The 24,115-nt window shown below is 33.2% G+C and overlaps 1 protein-coding gene across 41 annotated transcripts in view; it reads right to left on the bottom strand.

Annotated features, from left to right (window-relative positions):
• CHD9 (chromodomain helicase DNA binding protein 9) overlaps positions 1 to 24,115 on the bottom strand; it is a 220,620-nt gene that overhangs the window by 48,929 nt on the left and 147,576 nt on the right. For all 41 annotated transcript variants that reach the window (XM_060398313.1, XM_060398311.1, XM_060398335.1 and 38 more), the window contains 12 exons: positions 23,756 to 23,873; positions 20,365 to 20,451; positions 19,997 to 20,134; positions 16,922 to 17,043; positions 13,431 to 13,674; positions 9,499 to 9,675; positions 8,031 to 8,174; positions 7,677 to 7,932; positions 6,356 to 6,566; positions 4,322 to 4,517; positions 2,815 to 2,982; positions 1,930 to 2,109 (listed from right to left, as the gene is read on the bottom strand). In XM_060398313.1, the coding sequence (XP_060254296.1) occupies positions 1,930 to 2,109; positions 2,815 to 2,982; positions 4,322 to 4,517; positions 6,356 to 6,566; positions 7,677 to 7,932; positions 8,031 to 8,174; positions 9,499 to 9,675; positions 13,431 to 13,674; positions 16,922 to 17,043; positions 19,997 to 20,134; positions 20,365 to 20,451; positions 23,756 to 23,873 (2,041 nt within the window). The remainder of the gene's footprint in view (positions 1 to 1,929; positions 2,110 to 2,814; positions 2,983 to 4,321; positions 4,518 to 6,355; positions 6,567 to 7,676; positions 7,933 to 8,030; positions 8,175 to 9,498; positions 9,676 to 13,430; positions 13,675 to 16,921; positions 17,044 to 19,996; positions 20,135 to 20,364; positions 20,452 to 23,755; positions 23,874 to 24,115) is intronic.

Here is a 24,115-nt window from a genome sequence, read left to right as displayed (position 1 = left end):
AATATCCCTATGCTTAGTTTAACTAACAAAGGTGATTTCTATGACTAATACCTTTTGGTTAAATTAATTAAACTTCAGATAATTTCAGGCAAGAAGAAGAAAACACATAATGTGTACATAGTATGTTGACAACCTGAGTAAGGAATCCAAAGGAAACAAGATTTCTCAGGAAAGCAGCTAGACGCAGGGCACATCTAACCAATCACGACTAGTTTTAGATCTTAGCCTTATACTTCTATGGTATTTCTTGTTTCCACAATACTACTTTCTTCTGCTTCTTTCTCTACTGACTCCCAAATCTGTATCTGTAACTCAGGCAACTCTCCTGGATATCTCCACTTGGATGCCCTATAAATGTCACAAATATAGCAGCTCCAATATTTTATCTTCTCCATATGAACTTCCTCTTCTGCATTCTCTATTTTACTTTAATGACACCAGAAATAGGGCTAGAAATTTACATTAAAGTTATTTTTGACATCTCCTTCCACATATTTCTAACTGCTCATCAATTCCTGTTGATTCAAATGGGTCTCCACTGCTCTGGTTAGCCCATCGACACAGCTTACAGAAGTCTCTTATCTGGTCTCTATACCTTCAGTCTTTCACGTTTCAATCTCATTCTCTACACTGCTGCTAGAGTTAAATTTATAAACCAGACAGCATTATGTCCATTTTCTGCTTGAAGGGATTTAAAAGCTTTTCAACTGCCTCACGATCAAGTTCAAATTCCTCAAAATGGAAGTTTTTTGAGCTTCTCACAATTTAGGTCCAATCTCCCTAACCTTCATTTCATCTCCGTTTTAACTGACTTTGCACATCCATACACACCTGCACCACAGGTTTTGAAATCTTCCTTGTAGTTTAGCAACATATAGTTCATTTATGTGGCTTTCTCTTTTTGTAACACAACTAAATTCAAATTTCCGTCCAGAGTCAGCTTAAATGTATTTCCTCTGCAAAGACTTTCTTGATTTGTTGTTCTCCCTTTTTATGCAGAATTAGTACTTTCTCTTTTACTCTTTTTCAGTGACTAGAATCCTTTCATTTTAGTATTCCCACCACTTAGTAAAGTACCTGACAACATGATTACATTAGTTTGCTTACTGAATACAAGAGGAAAAATTTTCATATGAAGACTGATCATTACTTTTGATGTAGCACCTGGACTACCTGCCATACTACACTGATCTCCGTAAAGACGTACAAAGACTTCTGGGTTGGAAGTGGAGAGGGGACAAAGGAAGAAAATGCAGAAAGGAAATAAATTGTGAAGGAGAAACCTGTATGAATCACTATAGGTGGGACAGAATACTGCAATAAAAAACTCTTTAGAAGAACACAAGATATATGTTTACCAGCAGGGAGGTGAGGGAGGGAAGAAGGGAAGAGGGTGGGTGTAAAGGCGGCTAGTACATTTTTAAAATGTTTTCCCCAGATAGGAATGTTAAAATAATATTTCTTTTCAATACACAAACTTCATCTTACTCTCCCTGAACTTCATTGAAACACTTAAAATGAAATCAGAAATCCTTTCTCTCCTTGAAGTACTCTAAATTATTATAAGTTAATGTAAAATGATTTAACCTCCTATGCTATGTTACTTATATTTTGCTCTAACTTTCACACTTATGTTCTTTCATTTCTTAATTTAACTTCAAATGTTCTACTCTAATTAATACTTAGAGTCATTTCTAGTTATGAACCCCTACTCCATCCATTTCATTAGTGTAAGAATACATGTGAAATATGATATGAGAGAGCAGATAAAAATGAAGGAAAAGAATATGTTACCTACTTCTTTTGAGTAATTCTGTTTATTTAAATATTAAGTAGGTGCTCCTGAAATAATAGTAAAGTAAGAGACCACTAAATTTTTTTTAGGAGAGAACACTACAGGTATAGTTATAAAATATCACTCACTGTTACCTTGGCAAATGTTGACCCACGTCCTTCTGATTCAATTGTAATGGTTTTTGTACGACGTAGTAAAATCTGATCAATATCTTCTTCACAGAATTTAGAGCCTTCATCTTCTTCTTCCATAATGGCACCATAAGCACCTCTTCGAAGCAGATCTTCTATTTCCTTTTTGGAAAGCTGTTGAATCTAAAGAGTAAAAATTTTGGTAATAATTCTGTAAAGTTCATAAAATGAGAAAGTATCCCTAAAGAACATTAAAAACCACAGAAGTCATGTTTAAATTGCATTTTGGGCTCCGGGAGTACCAAGAGAATTCTCTGAAGAACATATTGAAGTTGTTGACTCTACTATCTTTAAACTAAGATCTGCCATTTGCCCATGATAACTTCAGTTAAAACAAAGCCTCTGGGGCAGGTAATCTTTCAAGGTTCTTTTTAGTACTCGAGTCCAATAGTTGTTATAATCACAAGGCACAAAAAAAGATTTTGAGGGGAAAAATGCCAAAAACATCATTTATAACAAGACAAAGCCAATGGGAGTAGTTTAGCCCTAAAGAGACCAATTTGAAAACTTTTTTATAGAAAAAATGTGGAAAAACAAGAAATTCTATTTTGGTGTGTCATAATACAAATATCTTGAAAAAGGAAGAATTTCTTCTTTTCAGAGTAGTGAATTCTGCTCTTAGGATTCACAGGTATTAGAGCTATATAGACAGAACAGGTTCCAAAAGTGTTAACTAATAAATACAGCTCTATTCTGAAATTTCTCCTTAAATAAAAATATCTACTTAGTGTTCAATATGGATCAAAATTAAATAATATGCTATCTGGGGTTTAAGTTAAATGTAAACAAAAGCAGGAAAACTCCAAATAAAGAAGAAAATATACATACACCACCAACATTACTTTCTCTTCCACTCATACTCTGTAACACAGCCTTATCTAGACCCAGTTTCAGACTGGCTCGGTCAAACATCTCTCTTTCATATGAGTTACGAGTCACTAGTCGGTAGACTTTAACTGCTTTATTCTGACCAATTCTGTGGCAACGAGCTTGGGCCTGTAAAAAATGAAACATTATAGATTCAATTTATTTTATAAAATAGCATAAAAGGCATTACACATTAAGCTATCTTGAAGGAATATAAAAATATGTGTAAGAATATTTAGATACTCCTGCTACCGAACTGCATATAACCTTTCTCTGGAAATGAAGGCAGAGCTTACTAAAATGAGAAATGATTTCAAAATCAGGAATAAATTAAAATTTAAATATATATTTCAGAGAATATGAATCCATGAAGAAATATCACAATCAGCAATGAGTTAAATTTTAAAATATGTTGGAGAACATAAATCCATGCAGTAATACTATTTCCTAAAGAGCGTGTCATCAATATAATTCTAGACAGGAACATAAATTCTATGAACAAATTTTTTTAGCAGCTGGCTTTAAACTTAAACCCTAAATTTCTAGGTTTTTTTCTCCCTGCTACAATATCAACAATCCTTTCAATATATTTTGGGTAATTCTGGATAATTCTGAGAGTGCTAAAAACTTAAGGTGAATAACTCTGGAGGCCTAAATTTTACTTAAACATGCAAAAAACAAATGATCTAATATGCAGACATTTTGAAGGTAAAGACAGCAGAGATTACATAATAGCTTCATATATTATCTCAAATTCCTACTGAACTTAAAATGTCTGATAAATTTTGAACTAGATTACACAAACGAAAGGCTAAAACATTACTGCTTATTAAGTCAGGTATATCCAGGTATATTCTCAAGAATAATATCAATTACAGTACTATTGAGACTACTATGAACAATAAAAGAAGAATTTCTCCAATACTTTGTTCTCGTGTAGTATACCGCCTAGAAACACATTTTCTGTAAACTCTAACTCATTATAACCACTAATTAATATTCCCATGCTTCTATGAAGTTCAAGTAGTCTTAATTTAAATGTGTACATTAATTTTCTCTAGTATTTCATAAAAAGCAAATTCAATTATGTCTCCATTCTATGCATACTATATTATGTGATGATTAAAAAGATGAAATCAGGAGAAGTAAGCACTTATTTTTAAAGAAGTAAAATAAGCTATTCTTAAACTTATCCTAAGCATTTCACAAATATATATGATATACTTTAAATAATTAAATATTATACTCAAGTAAGTAAGCCATTTTTAGAAGACATATAATCTAAATAAGTATATTTTATTATATTTCACTGTCGTTAAATTAAAATAAAATAATCTCATCTATTTTATTTGGCGCTGATATTTCTTAGGGAAGCATACATGTTAATTGTCCAAATAAAAATAAAACAGGTTGGTTATCAAAGATAACTATGGAAATTTAAAAAAATTCTCTTAGGGAATTTGTTTACCTGAAGGTCATTTTGAGGATTCCAATCAGAATCAAAAATTATACATGTATCAGCTGCAGTTAAGTTGATGCCCAACCCACCAGCTCGGGTACACAGAAGAAAGACAAATCGATCTGAATCAGGTTTACTAAATCGATCTATAGCAGCTTGTCGAAGATTCCCTCTGACTCTTCCATCAATTCGCTCATATAAATATCTACCAAGTGAAATGCAATAAATTTAGATAGATGGATATAATGAAAATAGTCATTCTATCAAATTGACAGACATAGCTATCAGTTTTGCTGCAACATTAATGTTTACTACAAAATTAAGAAGTGATATTACCCCAACTAGTTTCTGTGGTTTTATAATTCTCAGTGTTTGTGCTAAGCAGGAAACACAAAATAATATAAAGTTACAAAATCTCTGCATTACTGGATGTATAGGTAAAAAGCTTTACAATTAATATACTTTACTGATCTCACTGGGCTTCCCAGGTGGTGCTAGAGGTAAAGAACCTGCCTGCCAATGAAATGTGGATTTGATCCCTGGGTCAGGAAGAGCCCCTGGAGGAGGGCATGGCAACCCACTTCAGTATTCTTGCCTGGAGGACCCCATGGACAGAGGACCCTGGCGGGCTACAGTCCACAGGGTCGTAGAGTTACTGAAGTGACTCAGCATGCATGTACCAATCTCACTATAAAAAGTGATTTTTTTTTTTTGGTGGGGGGCAAGAAGCAAAGGTTTAAATAAAACTTGATACAAGAAGCTTAAACATTTCTCTGTACCTCAATCATGTTACTCTCTCAATTGATATACTTGCCTGTAAACTATAATTTATTAAGAGCAAACTATAATGCTAATTCTTCAAAGTCATCACTGCCAAATAATTAAATTTTAACTTCTTTTATCCTTCCTCATTTAACATAAAACTGAGAAATTGCTAAACATCAATAAATATAAAATACATCAAGACTTTGGAGCTAGAAGAGGAATACACATGACTCTTGCCACACCTCTTCTGGTTTAAGACACTTCTTTCCACCTATAATTTAGTCTTATCAGCAGTTGTACTGTTATCTCTGGGGCCTGTGAAAGGGGGAGTATGACTCCTAATAGTGTTACTTCTGGATCAAAGAAATCTGAGGTTTTCTATGAAATTCATCTTAAGTCAAATTTATCTTTATCTTATAAAGTTCTTTGTGTAAAGACATCAAGAAAATGTAAGAATGGTTATTTTAAGACTATTGCAATTTAATCCTCCTTCTATTTGGTATAAAACGGAGAATACAAATTTTAGAATAAGACTAAAGGAGAGAACACTGACACTAAAAGTGGAACTGAAAACAAAATGAAAAATAAAAATGTACTATAAAACATCTGAAAATATAAACTAGCATAGACTGATCTCTACTTATTAATAAGGGTCAAAATATCATAAACTAAAATCACAGCTGAATCTTCAGACTCTTTGATATTAACGTGTTGATTTCTAGTTGGCCCACAAATAACTCTGATAAATATCCTACTTGTCTAAATACTGATTAGATATTATTGCAGAGATTATCTTATTGCCATACACCAAAAAACCAAACCAAAACAAGAAACCCACATTAAACATATGAGAAAAGGTGAAAGCAAGAGCAAATATTATACAGTGTACAATAAGTCAAAGTCCAGCAAGTTCAGGTTCTAATTTTAACACCGAAAAAGATCTGAAAAAGTATCTTGAATCATTTATACAAGGTTAACAAACACATCAAATAAAATGTAACCTAATACACCCATCAATAGGTCAGCAAATATCTGTCAACGTGCAAAATTTTCTTAGTCTCATTAGCCCTCCCTGTCTACTATTGCAAAATATGTAGGTTAGGAAAACCTGATACATAATCTTAAACAATCTTTATGTACAGATTTAAATGGATTCTTATCTACGTAAAAAGGAAGACTTGAGTAAAGCTGGGTTACAGTAAACCGTTCTGCAGAAACCTTAATACCATACACTTAGCATACTTTATAGTTTAATTCATGGTGAATTATATGCCTTACCTTTTATGTATAAGATAGTCCTCCAGGATATCAAGGCAGCGTACCATCTGAGAGAAGATGAGCACTTTATGACCTCCGGCTTTCATTTTGGGAAGCAATTTATCAATAAGGACCAATTTACCAGCAGACTGGATCATTGCTTGAAGATGAAAATCAGAAGCAGCTGGATTATATGTATCTCTAAATTCTCCAAGTATTTTCTCCTCAGCACCTGTCAAAAAAATATAAGAAGATAGCATCAACACACAAATGCAGATACTCTGAACTACTTTCTTTTTAAATTAGTGATCTTCTGTGCTTCTTTAACACATTAAAATTTTCTAATATAGGTACTAGAATTATTTATGTTTGTGGGTAAACCCCCACCAACACCAGCCTATAATTCCACTGAGGATAAAGACAGTGTCTTAAGCATTTTTTTTAATCTCCCAAGACAACTGGCATAATGTCTTACATAAATTTATGTTTGCTAAATGTTGAATTTAGCAAATGGATGTTCTTAGGATAAGAATTAGTGAAAACACAGTTCTATCCTAAGTGAGTAAACACAAACTTTTAAATAAATTTCTAGTATTTAAAAACCAATACAACAGTGGTCACCACTGCAAGGTGATCATAACCTAGATGTGTCTATAGGCATCCTGCTTGCCATCAAAATAAGCAAACAAGAAAAATTAAAAGGGAAGTCAAGTTATAGTTCTTTGACCACACTTCTCCTATAGTCTAGATCAACATTAAGGGTGCTCTCCTTTCTTCCAGCCTGTCTAGCCATGAGTACCAGAAGTGCAAGCGAGTTAGTTACTGGTCTAAGAAATAGCTTGTCTTGCATAAAGAGTATATTCCCAGGAATAAGTAAAAATACTCAAAAGGTACAGACAGATCATTAATAGACAAGCTAATAAGACCTTAAAAAGTAATGTTATCAGAGCACATAAATTTAGAGACAATAACTAGAGTATCCAGACTGAAAAGAAATCAGGAAGAAAAATGTAAATTCAGAGATTCAAACATGGGCTTTACTGTTTTTGTCCGTAAGAAGGATTAGGCTGGTGGGGGAGGAACCGCACTCCACGTTAGACTGAACACATCTCCTGCTTTTGTAATCTGGTGATGCTAACATGGGACACTGTTAAGAAGTAGCTCACACTGCCCCTGACTCTGGAACAACTGTAATCCCACAGAACACCAGGGTGGAAAGTTACAGGGTCAGTGCCTTTCCTTGTAGCAGCTACTACATCTTGTTACTTTTATTGAGCATTTGTTATTTTTCCATGAGTATTTGTTGAAAGCAAAGGATTTCTTTGCAATCCTTTTCGACTACCTTTGATAAGATATGGGTGATTACAGCACTTCCTGAGCTCCATCATGGTATTGACTAAGTTGGGTACATTAGTCTGCCCTGCTCCTTTGGATAAAAATGAAAAGTTCTTCTCCAGAATAGCCCGATAGTATTTTTTCTGAATGTTAGTAAGTTCTACTTCAATGATGGTTTCTTCCTTAGGTGCCAACTTCTTTTCCACATCTTCTTTCAATCGTCTCAACATCATTGGTTTCAAGATAGCCTGAAGTTTCTGCACCTGCATTAAAAAATGATGGAAAATATAGGTAGCATACACATGCATAATTACAATGAGAAGAGATTGGATGTACCTATTTACAAAGACTAATAGGATACCTGTTCTTCTGTTTTCAGATCCCCAAATTCTTGCATAAATGTTGATTCAGAAGGAAACCTTAGGGGCTCCAGAAAGTGAAGAAGACTGAATAGTTCTTCAACTGTATTTTGGAGAGGTGTGCCAGTCAAAAGCACCTTGTGTTCCTATATAAAGAAAGAATAACATGCCAATAACATATACTATCAGGCCCATGTCAAACACCATTGTGCTAAGATGATATGAAAGTTGACATAGATTATCAAATGTTTCCATGTTTTTGAAAAGCAAACATTTTTCTGACCATAATTTTCAAGAATCAACTCAAAATATATCTCTACCCATATCATCTTCATTAATTGACTGCATTATTCTCATAATAGTTTACTTTGTCTGTTATTAATTTTTACCTATTGCTTTTAAAAGAAAAATAGTAAATAATTAAAAGTTTATTTTTAGGTTTTTATTCAAGGAAACAGACAAATTCTTGGGGGGTACTTAGCCATTCTTGGCATGGTAATTTGTATACAAAACAGTGCTCATTCTTCACAATTTAGCAGATAATCACTTGACTTCTTACAAAAGAACAAGTTCGTACATCATTAAAGTAACAATCCAACAATGTGAAACGCTGACTGGAATATTTCTGAGCTAGAAATGCATTACAAATTAAACATAATAGTAACAAAAGGAAATAAAAATATTTTAGTAATAGTATAATGTATTTAAAATCTGATTTGAAAATACCTCTAAATTCTTAAGCAAAATATTTATATACGTATCTGCATGTCTACGTAAGTATTTGATGTTAGTCAATAGTCTAGACTGATATATACCAATTTGTAAATACTGGAGTAAGGAGTGGAGAGTGTGAGTGGGCACGGATGAAGACTACGAAGGAGCACTTTACTGTTTTGCTTGATGTAGTTCTGTTAGTTGATGTAGTTCTGTACAAATGTACTTGAGTCACTTGTTCAAGTGCTCATGTACTAATTATGTGATGCTAATTAAATCGAAATGTTAAAAAACACAAAATACTTTGATTTGAAAGCAAACACATTAATAAGATGACTTTCAAAAATCCTATTAACTATAATAAATACATGCTAATTGTGCAGAAACTTTATTCCTCTATGATAAAATGATCTGAATAATATTTGAACTTTGGTGAAAGGGCTTTTTATTGAGGAATTTAGCCTTAAAACTTATACTTTTATTTCTTTTCAATAGGACACTCTCCCAAGGTTTCCCTCTCTTTTTAAATTACAAAATTACTAAAGCTTTTAAGAGAAAAGTACTAAAAAATTTAAGTCTTAGAAAACAGATGAGATTTTTTCCCCTTACTAATTAAAGCAAAATACTCTTAATTATCAGATAGAAATTAGAAATCTGTATTTTAAAATTTAAAAAAAGGAATAAGTTTCTGGCACTAGCTCTTTTTACTATGTAGCTAAGAAATGGAAGTCATTAAAATGACATTAAGTCACTTACCAGATTCATGAGTTTCAGACCTTCTAGAAGTTTACAGTTTTTATTTTTTAACCTATGTGCTTCATCAATAATTACACATCGCCATTCAATTGCATTAAGCTCTCCACAGCCTCCAAGAATCATTTCAAAAGTGGTGATGATGGCTTGGAATCTGTAAGCTCCTCGAATAATACGCCCCTAGAAATTTATTACCAAATGTAATAATTTGCTAGAATGTCCTATTTATAATTTTTAATTCCTATCAAGCAGCACACAAATCACTTAATGACATTTGCTATAAAACATTTTCCATAGAAATTTTCATATATACAGAGATACTCCTTAAAATGAGGAAACTTAGCATTAAAACTATTAGATTGTAGTTTTCAAGAATGTTGTCAAAAATTTCCCCAAAACAATGATACAATTAATTATATCCAAAAAAGTATTCCTTGATAAGACATTTGATAATTTTTAAGAATCTTATTAACAATGTTAAGTCAAAAAAGAAATGGTTATTATAAAATCTAGCCAAATAAATTTCAGTGTTTATTTTTATTATTCATATCCATGACTCCACACATATAATGGCAAATAAGTAGTAAATATAAAAACTGGCCACTCATGTAATTTAGTTAGCAAGTGTTTATTGGGTGATTATGTGCCAGACTCTGTTCTAGCTGCACGAGACAGAGCAGTAAACAAGACAGACAAAACTAATTATCCAAGTGGAACTTACGTTCCAATTATTCAAATACAGAACATAGCCATTAAGGAAAAAAGAAACCCCCAAATTAAAAAACAAAATCAAAGAAATTATGTTAGAAAGTAATAAAGGTCACAGACTCAGATAACACAGGGATGTGTATGGGAAGTATGGCCTTGGAGGTGACCATTCCAACTCTATTTACAATGGCTGGGAGGCCATCACTAAGAAGTGACGTTTGAGCCAAGTCCTGAAGATCAGGGAGGAAGGTATGTTGATATCTAGAGATCTGGACCAGGAAGCATTTTAGGTAGAAACAGAGAATGTGAATGCCATAACATGGGAATATCTTTGGCAGTATTCAAATATTAGCAAGAAATCCAGTGACTAAAATCCAGTGAATGGAGGGGATGAGGCTGTATAGGGTCTTGAAAGCTGTGGTGAGGACTCTTGGCTTTTACTTTGAGCAAGAAGCTATTAGAGGGTTTTGAGACAAGAAGTATCATGATTTGACATATTTTAAAAGAATTATTTGGCTGTTCTGCTAAAAAATAGTCTGAAAAAGGCCAAGGACAGGATCATAGAAACCAGTTAAGAGGCTGTTGTAGTAATTCAAACAAGAGATCATCACTGGAGGCCATGAGATCTAGAGGCCTCCATCATCAATGTAGGCCAATTCTGGATTTAATTTGAAGGTGGAACCAACAGGATTTACTAACGGATAGGAATGGAGTGAGTTTAAGAGAGGATTCAAGTTTTGACTAAACTTTTGGGATCAAACAACTAGAAGCTGGGGTTGCCATTTACTACCATGAGGAAATGCAGGATTTCAGTTTTGGACATGTTATGTTTGAGATGTTTATTAGATATTCAAGTGGAGTAACTGAGTAGGCATTTGTATATGACTCACATTTAGGAAAGAGGTTAGAATTGGTGATATAGATTTGGGAGTTTCCTGCAGTACAGATAGTAATTAAGTTGTGTGACCGAATGAAATCTCTGATGAAACGAGTATGGATATAAAAAGTAGAAGACTGAGCTCTGGGTCACCCCCAAGTTTAGATAAGACAAGAAGGAATCACTTAAAGGGGCTTCAAAAGGAAAGTGATACAGGACCAGAATAAAGTCCTAGAATCCAAGTGAAGAGACTGTTTAAATGGCATTGAAAATTATAAATAATTAGGAGAAATTAAGGGTTAAGAAAGATCATGTGATCTGATTTAGATTTTCAATTCCTATCAACTTAAATTACAGTAATTTTAGAACAATTCATATTGATTGCATATGCTGGCCATTAAGCTGAACAATAACTCCAGCAGAATATTAGAATAGGTACAAAATATAAGTCTATACAGCTCTAAAAACCCGGGATACGATGCACTCAGTTCCAGTGATATTGTACTGTTTAAAAACAAAGGTTCTTGAGTCTGACTTGAGTTTATTAATACCAGTTTTGCTCTATGATTTTAGGGAAAACAGTATCACTTCTTTTTACTTCAGCTTCCTCATTTGTAAATGAGGAAGATCTCACCTATTTACAAGGTACCTATTACAAAGATTACATGAAATACTACACGTAAACTGTTGAGCATAATGCATGGCACATGGTAAATACTCAATAAATGTCTGTAGACATTAGTGTTATTATCTGTTACTTTTTCCAGCGCAATTCAGAAAATTACAGCATAATTTTGCCACTTCTGTGATTTCAAATTATTTAATAATTTGGAAAAAAGCAAAAGTTAAATGTTCATTTAATTTAAAAAATATATATATTTGAAAGAGTTAACTCTGAAACTTATTTCTATATTTAAAGTATAGATCTATTTATCTCATTACATGAGACATCCTTAACTCTTGAAATTTTAAACCCTCCACACAATATTCTAAAATGTATAACATTTACCATAAAATACTATTTAATACATACTATTCAGTTTATAACACAACAGGAATCTTTCAGCTTTCTGGCTATCACATTTATACCAAACTCATGAAATACATATTAAATCTTAAACTTCTAATATTTAAAAAATACTTTAAAAAGCTACAGTAAATGGTTTTAATGATGTCATACAGCTCTAAAATTCTACAAATGTGCAATTAAGAATAATAAAACACTATGGAAGGAAATCAAACAACTTAAGATGTCATAGGCTCCAAAAATACAAAGTTGATAATTTTCAGTAGAACTGATTACATACATGCCTAATTTCATAGAAATCTAGTTGTTTCAAACATTAAAGTAGAAGAAAGTTAATTTTACTGATATTCAGCCTTAACTAAGTAGAAAATCAGTTATAACTGGTAGGCAAAGGTAAAAGGCTATGCACTTTATCTTACCTTAACCTATATCATATCTCATGACCTGGCCGTATGTATAATGATGCTTATAAAATGTTAAGAATCAGTAAAAGAAAATATTAAGGTACTATATTGAGGCAGAGTGCCATAATCTTTTCTAATGAAACAGCACAATTTTGTGTGAAATGTGTTTCAGTTAACTCTGTTTCTTATTTCTTAGTAAAAGTTTCACCTAAGAAGAGTCCAATTACTACTCAAAACTGCAACTTGGCATTTCATGTTTTCTAAACTTAACCTTCTACTAGGAAATTCTTTCATGTAATGTCATCTCAATTTTATGATCTGTATATTTAGCAGAAAAAGAGGTATCCCTTCCTAAAGAGTAAGTGGTCAAAATTACCACTAGAATATGGAGAAGAAAACCATCAAAGCGAGGGAGGAAAGATACAGAGGTATGTGTGTACCAATACACAAAACAACCCAAAATGTCTAACATCAAAATTCACTGAACACACAAGACAACCTATGGTTTCACCTCAATGGGCATTCAGACCCATGGTGGTCAGTGAAGAAGTATATTTTTTAAACGGAGGGAAAAAAGTGGAAGATGATCAAAGAGACAGTTATTATTTTTAAAATAAATTTAATGTATATTTAAAACAATAAAACAATTATTCTAGCTAAAAAGTATAAAATCAAATTTGTAACGTTTGTATAAATCAGCATACTTCCAGTAAACTACAGTGTGAACTTGCCTACTTTTGTCATTTCTTTCTTCAGCTACTAAAATTTATTGTAAAATAAATATGATGAATAAATAGATCAAACTAAGATCTAAGGAGGCAATTAAAATCTATTACAAATTTGAAAGTAATTAATATGTAATGCTTATCTTTTTAAAATCTGACCTTTCAAACAACAAACAAAATCACCAATAACACACCTGTGAGTCCCTGAAGTACATCTCATATTGCTGTATCATTTGTCTGCTAATCAGGCTCCCATGATAAACCACAACATTAATATCAGTCCACGTACGAAATTCTCTCTCCCAGTTTGCAATAGTAGAAAGTGGAGCAATAATCAGGAAAGGTCCTCTTATACCAGTCAGAAGGATTTCGTAGAGGAATGTAATTGATTGAATGGTTTTGCCAAGACCCATTTCATCTGCTAAAATGCAGTTTCGTCTGAAATAAACAAATATATTACCCATGTATATTTTGGGTTTTCTGTATACTACAATGTTTTAAAAGATAAATATAAAAAAAGCAGAGCGATCAGGTTAAAATACTTGCATTTATAAAAACGTGAAAGTTTCTGAAGTGAAGATTTGGTTAAAGATTATAATTTTATTATAGTATTGCAAAGGGAAAACTATAGTTTTTTTGTAGCTCCAAAATAAAGATACCACCTGTTAGATACTTGAGTTTCTAAAAGAACAATATGGCAAGAACAAAGCAAACTAAATGTTATTTATTCAGGAAACATTCATTAAATGCCTTCTTATCTCAAGGAGATATATATATATAAAGAACATGTTCTCTGCCTTCCAGGGGCTTGTATCTATTAGAAAAGCAGACATAAATAAATAATCATGCAACGTGCTATCACAGAAGCACAAATTAAAGAACTGGTTTTCAATTCTGGCTATGTACTGGAACAGCCTAAGAAACAATTACCTATGGCCTTCTCCTTTACATTCTGATTCAATGTGCAAAGTAGGATAAAAGCAACTGAAGTTTTTAAAATAAGCTGCACAGATGATTGTGATATATGGCCAATTAAGAATCATCAGTGTTAAGTTCATTATGGAAGCTCAGGTGAGTATCTAACTGCATCTAGAGAGAAGTAAGACTGCCTTCAGAGAGGAGGTCAGTAATGAGCAGGGTTTTGCCAGAGGGCAGAGCAAAGGGGTACAAGTGTCAAGAATACAATTAACTGGGAAGCAACAGTAGTTTAATATGATTTTGAGGGAAGGGTAAAGAAAGGGATATTACTAAGATAAGCAGGGGTCATGAATAAAGGTTATGGACATCATTTTATTGAGAATGGGAGTCACTGAACATTGTTAAAGAAACCTGAAGAGATTAGGTTTGTACTTGAAGCCGACTCTTGTGCCATGGGAATACTAGAAGGTAAGGTGACTTGAAGTTGGGACAGTAATTGGGAAAGTACCAAAATAATAGAGCAAAGAATAGTGGACCTTTGGACTAAGGTAGGAGGGATCAAGAGAAAACTGATTCTAAAGTTAACTACATGTTAGAATGATCTGGACGTAATGATCAATCAGATATATGGAGTGTATGATGACAGTCAGATTTAAATTTGGGTGACTAAGTAAGTTGTATTATTCTTAACTAAGATGTAAAATGCAGAAGAATAAGTCTGATATGGAGGAAACAGGAAATAATAAGGTTAATTGTGAATTTGTTGTGTTTAAAATATCACTGAGATAGACATTAAGGAAGCAAGAAGCAAACAAACATGGGCTTGAATTAACACCTTAGAGATGTTACTGATAAGTGAAGACACGGGGTGGTATAAAGTTTGGCTTAGGCAGAACAAACACGTAATATGAGAAGACAGCAAAAAATCAAACATTGGGAAAGAAAAAAAAACAACAAACACTGAAAGGGTAGGCAGAGGAAGCAGAACCAGGAAAGACTACTGAAGGGAATAGTTACAGAGGTACTGGAGAGCTGGAGTGTTAACGCTATGGAAGCTGCTGGAAGTGAGAATGGGAGAAAAGTTTAAAAAAGGACTAGAACTACCATCCAATGCAGCAGAGAAAGCAATTTAAGGCTGAAAAAACATTGTGAATTAGAAAATTAAGAGTTTCAGATATGATACAGAATTAAAACCCAAACGACAGATTTAAGGAGAATTGGAGATAAGAAAACAGGAAGAGTTCATGATAGCTATACTTCCTAGACCTCTACCTTGGAAATTACAAAGAAGGATCAAGGTAGCTAGAAGGAAAAACAGAGCTAAGAGAAGATTAATCCTTTCCTTTAAAATTTTTATATATAGGTTAAACCCAAATTTGTTCACAGACTGAAGGGATGGCATTAGCCTTAATGGGATAGTTTGAAGATATAACAGAGAAGGCTGATAAGTGATTGAAGTGAGGTTCTGAAGACTGGATGCGATGCCTATCAAGAGTTGAGGTTGTAGTGTCAGTCTTGGTTCTGGGGAGGCGCCATTTAACTTCTGATAGGAGGACAGAGGCATGAATGGCTAAGGATGGAGATACAATTTTAGGCTTGGGTGTGAGGGCAGGCAACAATCTGAATGAATTCAACTACTGGTCCTAGACTTCTCTAAGAAGCAGTCATATATAGAGAGTGGAGGGGGTAGGGTTCTGATAAAGTGCTTCAGGAAGGTAGTGTAAGTTTAAAACAAGCAACTGAGAAAGGTTACTGATAAGAGAAGACAATTAAAATTTTGTTGACTATTTTACCAGGAAGATTCTCTTGGGAAAAATGATAACACTTAGAAAATATAAACAAGGGGAAAGAGCACTGTGTGGGATAACAGATCCCCCTAACTCCATCTGAGGGAGTTGATGGATGCACCATTGCCATGGACTCATGACTCACTGTTACTTAGTGAAACAGAAGAATCATGTGACAAGTAGAAACACAGAAGAATGATTCTGAACAAGTGTCATAAAATTTTGCTACCATTACTAATAACAGCACCTTCATTTGCTCTTTTATATACATAATCAGACTTTTTATCAATCAAGATACCATTTTTTACTTCTTTTGCAATTAATTTTCCATCTCACCAAAAAAAGGTGACATAATATGAGTGAACTCCGGGAGTTGGTGATGGACAGGGAGCCCTGGCGTGCTGTGATTCATGGGGTCGCAAAGAGTCAGACATGACTGAGAGACTGAACTGAACTGAACTGAAATATGCCAAAAAGTTTTTTAAACAGTTTGGAAAATTAATAATAAGTGGGGGTAATTCATTACTAGGTTCTTATATTTTGTATTCTATTCCTTAACAATTACTGAAAATTTGCTTCCTTGAAGATGTATATTACAGACTTATTTAACTGTTTAGATGAAACTGCTCACACCTTAGTAACTAGATTCAATTACTGGCAGACAGTAGTGTAAGTTGAAAAACATTTGATAATGGTTGATGTTTGATGATGTTAAGAAAGCTATCTCAAATCTGATTAAGAATCAATATATCAACTTTCTTCTATTCTGATTGCTACATATTTAAGGGAAGCAACTGTAGTCAAAATTCTGAATTATAATGTACATTATCTTTCAGAGGTAACCACAATTTTTCTCTCAATAATGAAGACTCCATGATAGTAATAATGTAGCAACATTAGTATCAATTTCATTTAATGTATTTTGGAACACATTTTAAAAACACACACAAATTTTTTTTTTATTAATACATACTACATACCTATTATACCAATTGAATAAGAGCCAGTTGAGTCCTTCCAGTTGGTATTCCCTGAGTTGATTGCCATTTTTATAATCCCTGGATTGATCTATTTTTTTCCAAATATTAGGAGGAGGACGATCCTTTGTGGAAAAACAAACGAATGATGTATTTCAGACTTTTAAATTTTCCATACATCTCATACATGGTAAAAACACTGTTTTTAAAATAATCACAGAAGGGTAACATTATATGGCATTATGATGAAATTTTACAAACATCTAAGGACCAAATAAGTTTTACATAAACTCTTCCAGAAAACTGAAGAGGAAGGCATAGTCTCAACTCATTCTGTGAAACTCTGATATTGAAATTAGACAAATTACAAGAAAGCTAGAGACCAATATCCTGCATAAACAGGGATAAAAAATTCATAACAAAATTTTAGCAAATGGAATCTAATAACATATGAAAGGGTTAATACAGCATGACCAAGTGGGGTTTTTCCCAGGTATGGAAGGTGGATTAAATCTGAAAATTAATCAGTATTGATCAGGCTAAAAAAACCTATGATAATCTCAGACTGATGTAAAAAAGGGGATTTGAAAACTTCAGCATTTATTCCTAATAAATAAACTCTAATTAAATTTTGAATAGAGGGAAATTTCCTCAACTTAATAAGATGCATCTATGAAAAAGCCATCTATCATATGTCCTGGTTAAAAAATGAATACATTCTCCCTAAAATCAGAAAAGGCAAGGATGTCCACTCTCATCACTTCTGTTCAACACTGTACTATAGGTTGTAATAGGAGTAATCAAGCAAGAAAAAGAAATAAAAGTCATCAAGATTAAAAAGGAAGAAGTGAAACTTTATCAATTTCCAGAAGATATGATTTGACTATACAGAAAACCCTGTGAAATCTAGAAAAAATACAAACTAAGAAGTGATTTTACCAATACTGCATAAGATCAGTACACAGAAAATTGTATTCTACATTGCAGACACAACTATAAATAAACTTTTAAAGTACTATCTTACAATAGCACCCAAATATGAAATATTCAGGGTTTACTAAAAAAAAAAAAAAATTTTCTTAAATAGTAGCCAATGAACTTTAAAACAATTAACTATAATGTATTTAAAATTATTGTTTAAAATAATTTCCACATTAAATAATATTCTCTAATAATTTTCCTTTCAGTAATCCAATCACTATTTCCTTAGTTTAGGAACAAATTTCATTTGTTCAAAAATATGTTTATATACTGTTTTATTTAATAATAATAGACTGGCAAAAAGAAAAAAAATCACTTACCTCCTATATTACTTGACTTTGATAAACTAGCACTTTTGTCAAATTGATTTTACTTTAACTGAAGGGATTAGTTCTATTGGCTACATTACCAAAGACTACAAATGTATCTAAGGCAGTGGCTCTTCCCACCATGTGCATCAAAATTGACTTTTAACACCTGGGGTCCACTCAGAGATATTCTGATTCTGGAGCCAGGATACAGAAACTAGGCACCTCTAATTTTTGAAAAGTTCCAAAGTGGTACTGATAAGCACCTCTGAGGGACAACCACTGATCTAAGAAACAGCTTACTTAATAAGGCTAGAGATCAGGTTACCACTGAAATATGGACCCCACTCCAAAAAGAAAGTTCTTCCTCTTCATAATATCCTTTAGACTGCTCCTCCCTGAATTATTTAATACTTTCCTTTCCTGGTTCAACAAAAGGCACTTGGAAGACAAAAGGAAAAGAGGTGAGCTGCTATCCTCTTGGTAATAAGCTATGGGTATTATTGGGAGACAGATTAAGAAGACCAGAAAATAAAATGACAACCAGAAAAAAAACTGTTATAAAAACAATATGGTCTCTTCCACGGAACAATTAACTTTCTTCTTTTATTTTACATCTCCACATTTTTCATAACAGCCTTCCTTAATTCTGATTCTAATTGAAAAGTGATCTCCTCTAGTCTTTTCATATACCAAATCCCTCTTTAGTGAAGAAATTTCTATACCCAAATTACATTTGAAAGAGGACTGGCCAAAATATTTAATTAAAATCATAGTATATCTCTTTGTGAATTTCTTTTGGTTGGTTCTGCAAACTGGATTCACATGGTAACAATCCTATGCTTTAAGTAAAAAAAAAAGGTAATTATTAAAATAACACAACTTGCCATATAACTTTCTAGAATTCTGTAGTCTTTACTAGAAAAATCAATAACTGATTCAGTTTTTTTTTTTAAAGCAAAGACAAGGATGAATCAATAAAAAACCAGTGTACTTAATTTACGTGGATCTTTAGTAATATTCTATACAAAAGGTTTTTCTAAAAATAAAGCTACTATGGAAGTAGAAGAGCTATTCAGTTATAAAGAAATAACCGGTTTACAGAAAGCAAGGGAAAGGTGGGTATATTAAAGATTTTTCTTTGACAGAGAATTAATAACACTGCTTAGAGCTGAAATGGATACCCTTGACATTTTTATAAATGACCTGAGTAAATTCAAGATTAAGTAGAAGTACTTGAAACTTTTCTGAAGGGAAATTTAAAAGGAAATACTTATCAAAAAATTTAAAAATATTTTTAAAATTTTATTTGGCTGCACCAGTCTTAGCTGCAGCAGCATGTGGGATCTTTTTTGTTGTTGTAGTCATTGCAGTATGCGGGATCTTAGTTTCCCAACAAGGGATTAAACCCAGGCCCCTGAATGCAGGGCCCCTTCATTGGGAGCATGGAGTCCTAGCCATTGGACCACCAGGGAAGTCCCTTCTTATCAAAAATTTTAAATGTACATATGTTCTGACCAAACAATTATATTAATACTTCTGATTTCACTTATAAAGGGTTCCATGTTTCAATGTAGCACCGTTTAGAACAGAAAAAACTTGGAGTATCCACTAGAGGAATAGTTAAATTAACATATATAAAATACTATGTAGTAATTTTATTTACTATGTAGTCATTTTAAAAATACAGTATTAATTGCACACCAGACTAAATTCAAAATTCAAAAATTACACTATACCTCTTGATTAAGGAAATCTAAGATTTCATGATGATAAGGCATATTCTTACCAAATGTCTCGTGTCAGGCCTGGAAGCTTGCAATTGCTCAAACTCTTCTATTTTTGCAAGATCTACATCTTCTTTTAGTTCCCAAGTACTATCTTCATATGGTAATGAGCACCACTTTACTAAATAGTAAATAACAGGCTGTAAAAGAAAGTTTTTTTCACTTGATTAATTTGAAAAAGAATAGTAAGATACAGTTTAAACTGAGAATCCCCAGAAACAATTTAAATATATTAATCTTTACTGGTAAAAACTTATGAAACTTTGTTTACTGTTTTTAGATCATTACCTCTAAAAAAGTAATGTTTTAATACCTGGAAGGTTTTAGATTTTTCTTACTTACTCAGAAAGTATTTCTACCAAATATTTACCTCGCCAGTATCTTTATCTTCACAAAAAGAGACTTCTAACACTCTGTCTACTTCAACGTAGTCTGGGTTAAATGGTTCTTCTTCCATCTAAAATTAAAAGTAACTTAATTGATATTTGACAAAGAAGTAGAAAAATAAAAGTGAAATAATGACAAATTTATTACTAGCTATTCACTATAGAACAAACACTTCAGTTTGACTGTAACTGAATTTCAAAAAATGGAATACTTCCATTTTAATTTCTAAAAAATTTCTATGATTTGTTTGTACTATGAATCACCAAGTTATGTATAAAAAAAAAACTCAACTAAAAAGCACTGAAAAAATGAGGCACCTCAGACAAGTAAGTTACTCTAGAAGGTGTATCCTTTAAAATTTCCTACTTGGAAAAGAGGCTTTCCTTTACCTTTCTTGTGCTACTTTCCTCAGTAATAACCAGGTCCAAGAGTTGAAGACCAATCACCTGACCTGAAGACTCCTCTCTCATTTGTATCAAACACTATCTGGTGCTGGTTCTTGTGCTCAAGACCCCCTTACCTAACTAAACGCAAACTGTCTGAGCGACCTCACACTCAACTGCATTCATTTACACTTCAACCTGTACTTCTGCCTGTAGTTTCTAATTGGGCTAATGGCCAACCCAGCACTAACTTCATGCCACACTCTACTCCCAGTTACACAAGCCAGCAATGGAGAAGTCGTCTTAGATTCTTTTTCTCCTTTCATCTCCCACCTCCCTTAACTCATTGATTCACACAGATTCTAATTTTGTTTATAACTCAAATTGGTTCCTCCTTTCTCATTCTCACTGCCTCATGTCTTCTTATTTGGATCTTTACAAGTAACTTTCTAACCAGTCACTAACTACTGTTTTGTCTCCCTTTATTTTCACACTTGTTCAGTAGCTAAGTCATATTGACTTTTTGCAATCCAACGGACTGTAGCACACCAGGCTCCTCTGTCCTCCACTACCGTCAGGTGTTTGCTACTGATTATCTTGATTCATGTTCCCACTCTTTCTTAAATATAAATCTTACATATTGTTCCCTTGCTTCAAATTCTTTTCTGACTCTCTCCTATTTGGGAACCAAGCCCACATTAGTTTCTGTGGAATAAACAAGCTCAAACATTTTCCTCTATGCTCATCTCTTACTGCTTGACACAGCCATACCCAAAATATTATGCTTCGAAAGTACAAAACCACAAGCTTTTCAGATTACATGTTCTGTCACACCTTCATGTTTTTATACTTATTTTTCTCTCTTCTGAATAGATCGCTGTTCCTTCTCTGGTCTGCTTAGCTAATTCCTGATCATGCCTGAAAGCCTTACTTCCAAAGCCCATCTCAGTTATCTTTGCTGCATCTCTTCCTCTGTTTAACTGCTAAATGTTACAGTACTCCATGGCTCTGCCTTTAGTTCTCATTATCTTAATCCATTCCTGATCAATACTATCATGTCCATGTATAAGACACACTTGGTAATAAAAGCGCACTTCCCAATACCAGAATGGTAAAAAAGGACTTTAAGAAAATCTGCATAGCTCCAGTTTATCTTGTACCTGAGGCACACTAAAAATAATTAACCTTCACGAAAAATTAAAAGATTATTAGTTAAGTACTTCCAAAATCTTTTGCTCATTGTGTGTGCTTAGTCACTAAGTCATGTCTGTGGACTGTAGCCCACCAGGCTCCTCTGTCCAAGGATTCTCCAGGCAAGAATACTGGAATGGGTTGCCATTTCCTTCTCCAGGGGATCATTCTGACCCAGGGATCGAGCCCGCATCTTCTGTATCTCCTGTACTGGCAGGCGGATTCTTTACCACTGAGCCACCTGGTAAGCCCCACCAGCTCAATAGAGATTTACCAGAGTGAAGAAATGAGAAATTTTTGAGGACCTCCCAGTATCCATAAATTGATAGGTCATTTCAATCAACAAATTTTTGAAGTAGACTTTACAATTACAAAAAAATAAAAATAGCTTCAAGGGGGAAAAATCTGCCATAAGATATTAACATAATCTAGTGATTAAAATTAACACTACCAGTAATTGCGTAAATAGGTGTCATATACCTCCTGACATGATTCACTGAGAATGCTGATGCATCATTTCTGTAGTGTTCATTTTAAAAAATGCATGACCTGAAGCTGAGGAAACATCAAGTCAACCCCAACTGAGGGACACACTATAGAATAAACCACCTAAGTTCTTTAAAAAGAAAAAAGTCCAAGGGATGGAAAACAAAAAAATACTGATTAAAAGAGACATGCCAACTAAATGTATTATGCACTGCAGAACTAGACTTTGGATCAGAATAAGCATAAACATACTTAAAATAATTTTTTTCTATAAAAATACTAGTGGAACAATTAGTGAAATATGAATTCGGGTCTATAGATGAGATAATATTACCATGTCTGTGTTAATTGTATTATTAATATGGGAAAATGCTTCAAGAAAATACTGAAATTGAGAATTATCAAATGGTTTAGAAAAAAAATTATGTACATGGGAGAGAGAGGCAGAAAGAGGGAGAGAGGTGCACAGAGACAGAAGAATTAATGTGAAGGAGAAAGCAAATGTGGTAAAATGTTAACATTTAGGGAATCTAGTTAAAACATATGTGGGAATATCCAGTACTAACTTCAAATAAAAAGTTAAAATAATTAGATGAATCTAAAACTGCTCTAAAAAAGTCTATTAAAAGAAAAATTAAAAAGTTTAGAGCAGGAAAGGATATCTGACTTTTTAAAAAGGCCTGGAAAGGTTAATGAATTTTTCCAATGATGTTCTGTTCATGCATACACAAAGCTGATATAGAAAATATGCAGTATCTTACATACTGAAAAATCTTCTTTTTCATTTATTTGCTATGTCACCATTACTTGAATAAGTGTGCTGATAAAATACTTTAACACACTCACATTCAACTCTAAAAGGTATTGAAATAAATGTTAACTTTAAAATATAGGAGATAGCTATCATTCTCATTTATTAGTGTTCCTGTTTTAGCTACTTTCCAAGCTAAGTTTAGGGCTTCCCTGGTGGCTCAGACAGTAAAGCATCTGCCTACAATGCGGCGACTCAGGTTTGATCCCTGGGTTGGGAAGATCCTCTGGAGAAGGAAATGGCAACCCACTCCAGTACTCTTGCCTGGAAAATCCCATGGACAGAGGAGCCTGGTAGGCTGCAGTCTATGGGGTCGCAAAGAGTCGGACATGACTGAGCTACTTCACTCACAAGCTAAATTTAGGGGGAAAATATGTAGATATCATTTATAGTCAAATATCAAAAGTAGAAGCCTAAGAATTAAAATGAATAATACTTAAGTTTTTGATACATAATACGACATGTATTCGGAGTTCAACACATAATAGTCTTTTTCTTCTTACGTCTGCAAAAAAATGTGCTCTTTGTGCTTGTCTCAATTTGAATCGTTTGATTTTCTGCTGGATCCTTTTATCTTTCAGAAGCTGCTGTTCTGTGGCCCATTCACAGTGAAGATAAGAGCTAAAATTTTATAAAGTAGTATATTAGAATGATATAGAAGTCATGTTTTGTTTTTAGATTTATTTTTAATCATGGCCTCTAAAAATATTATCTTCAACTTTCTAAATAGGCTGTTCATCATTGCATTTAATGTCAACAGACTCTCATATAATTTCTAAAATAAAGCCACTGTGATCACTACACAGAATGGTAAACTGAATAATAAGGATAACAAAGACGTGACTTTTCATTCATTTCTTCAT

Source organism: Ovis aries, chromosome 14, assembly GCF_016772045.2.
Source record: "Ovis aries strain OAR_USU_Benz2616 breed Rambouillet chromosome 14, ARS-UI_Ramb_v3.0, whole genome shotgun sequence".
In the NCBI taxonomy this organism is placed as follows: Eukaryota; Metazoa; Chordata; class Mammalia; order Artiodactyla; family Bovidae; genus Ovis; species Ovis aries.
The sequence above is the reverse complement of the archived record's forward strand: the minus strand, read 5'-3'. Positions and strand labels throughout refer to the sequence as shown.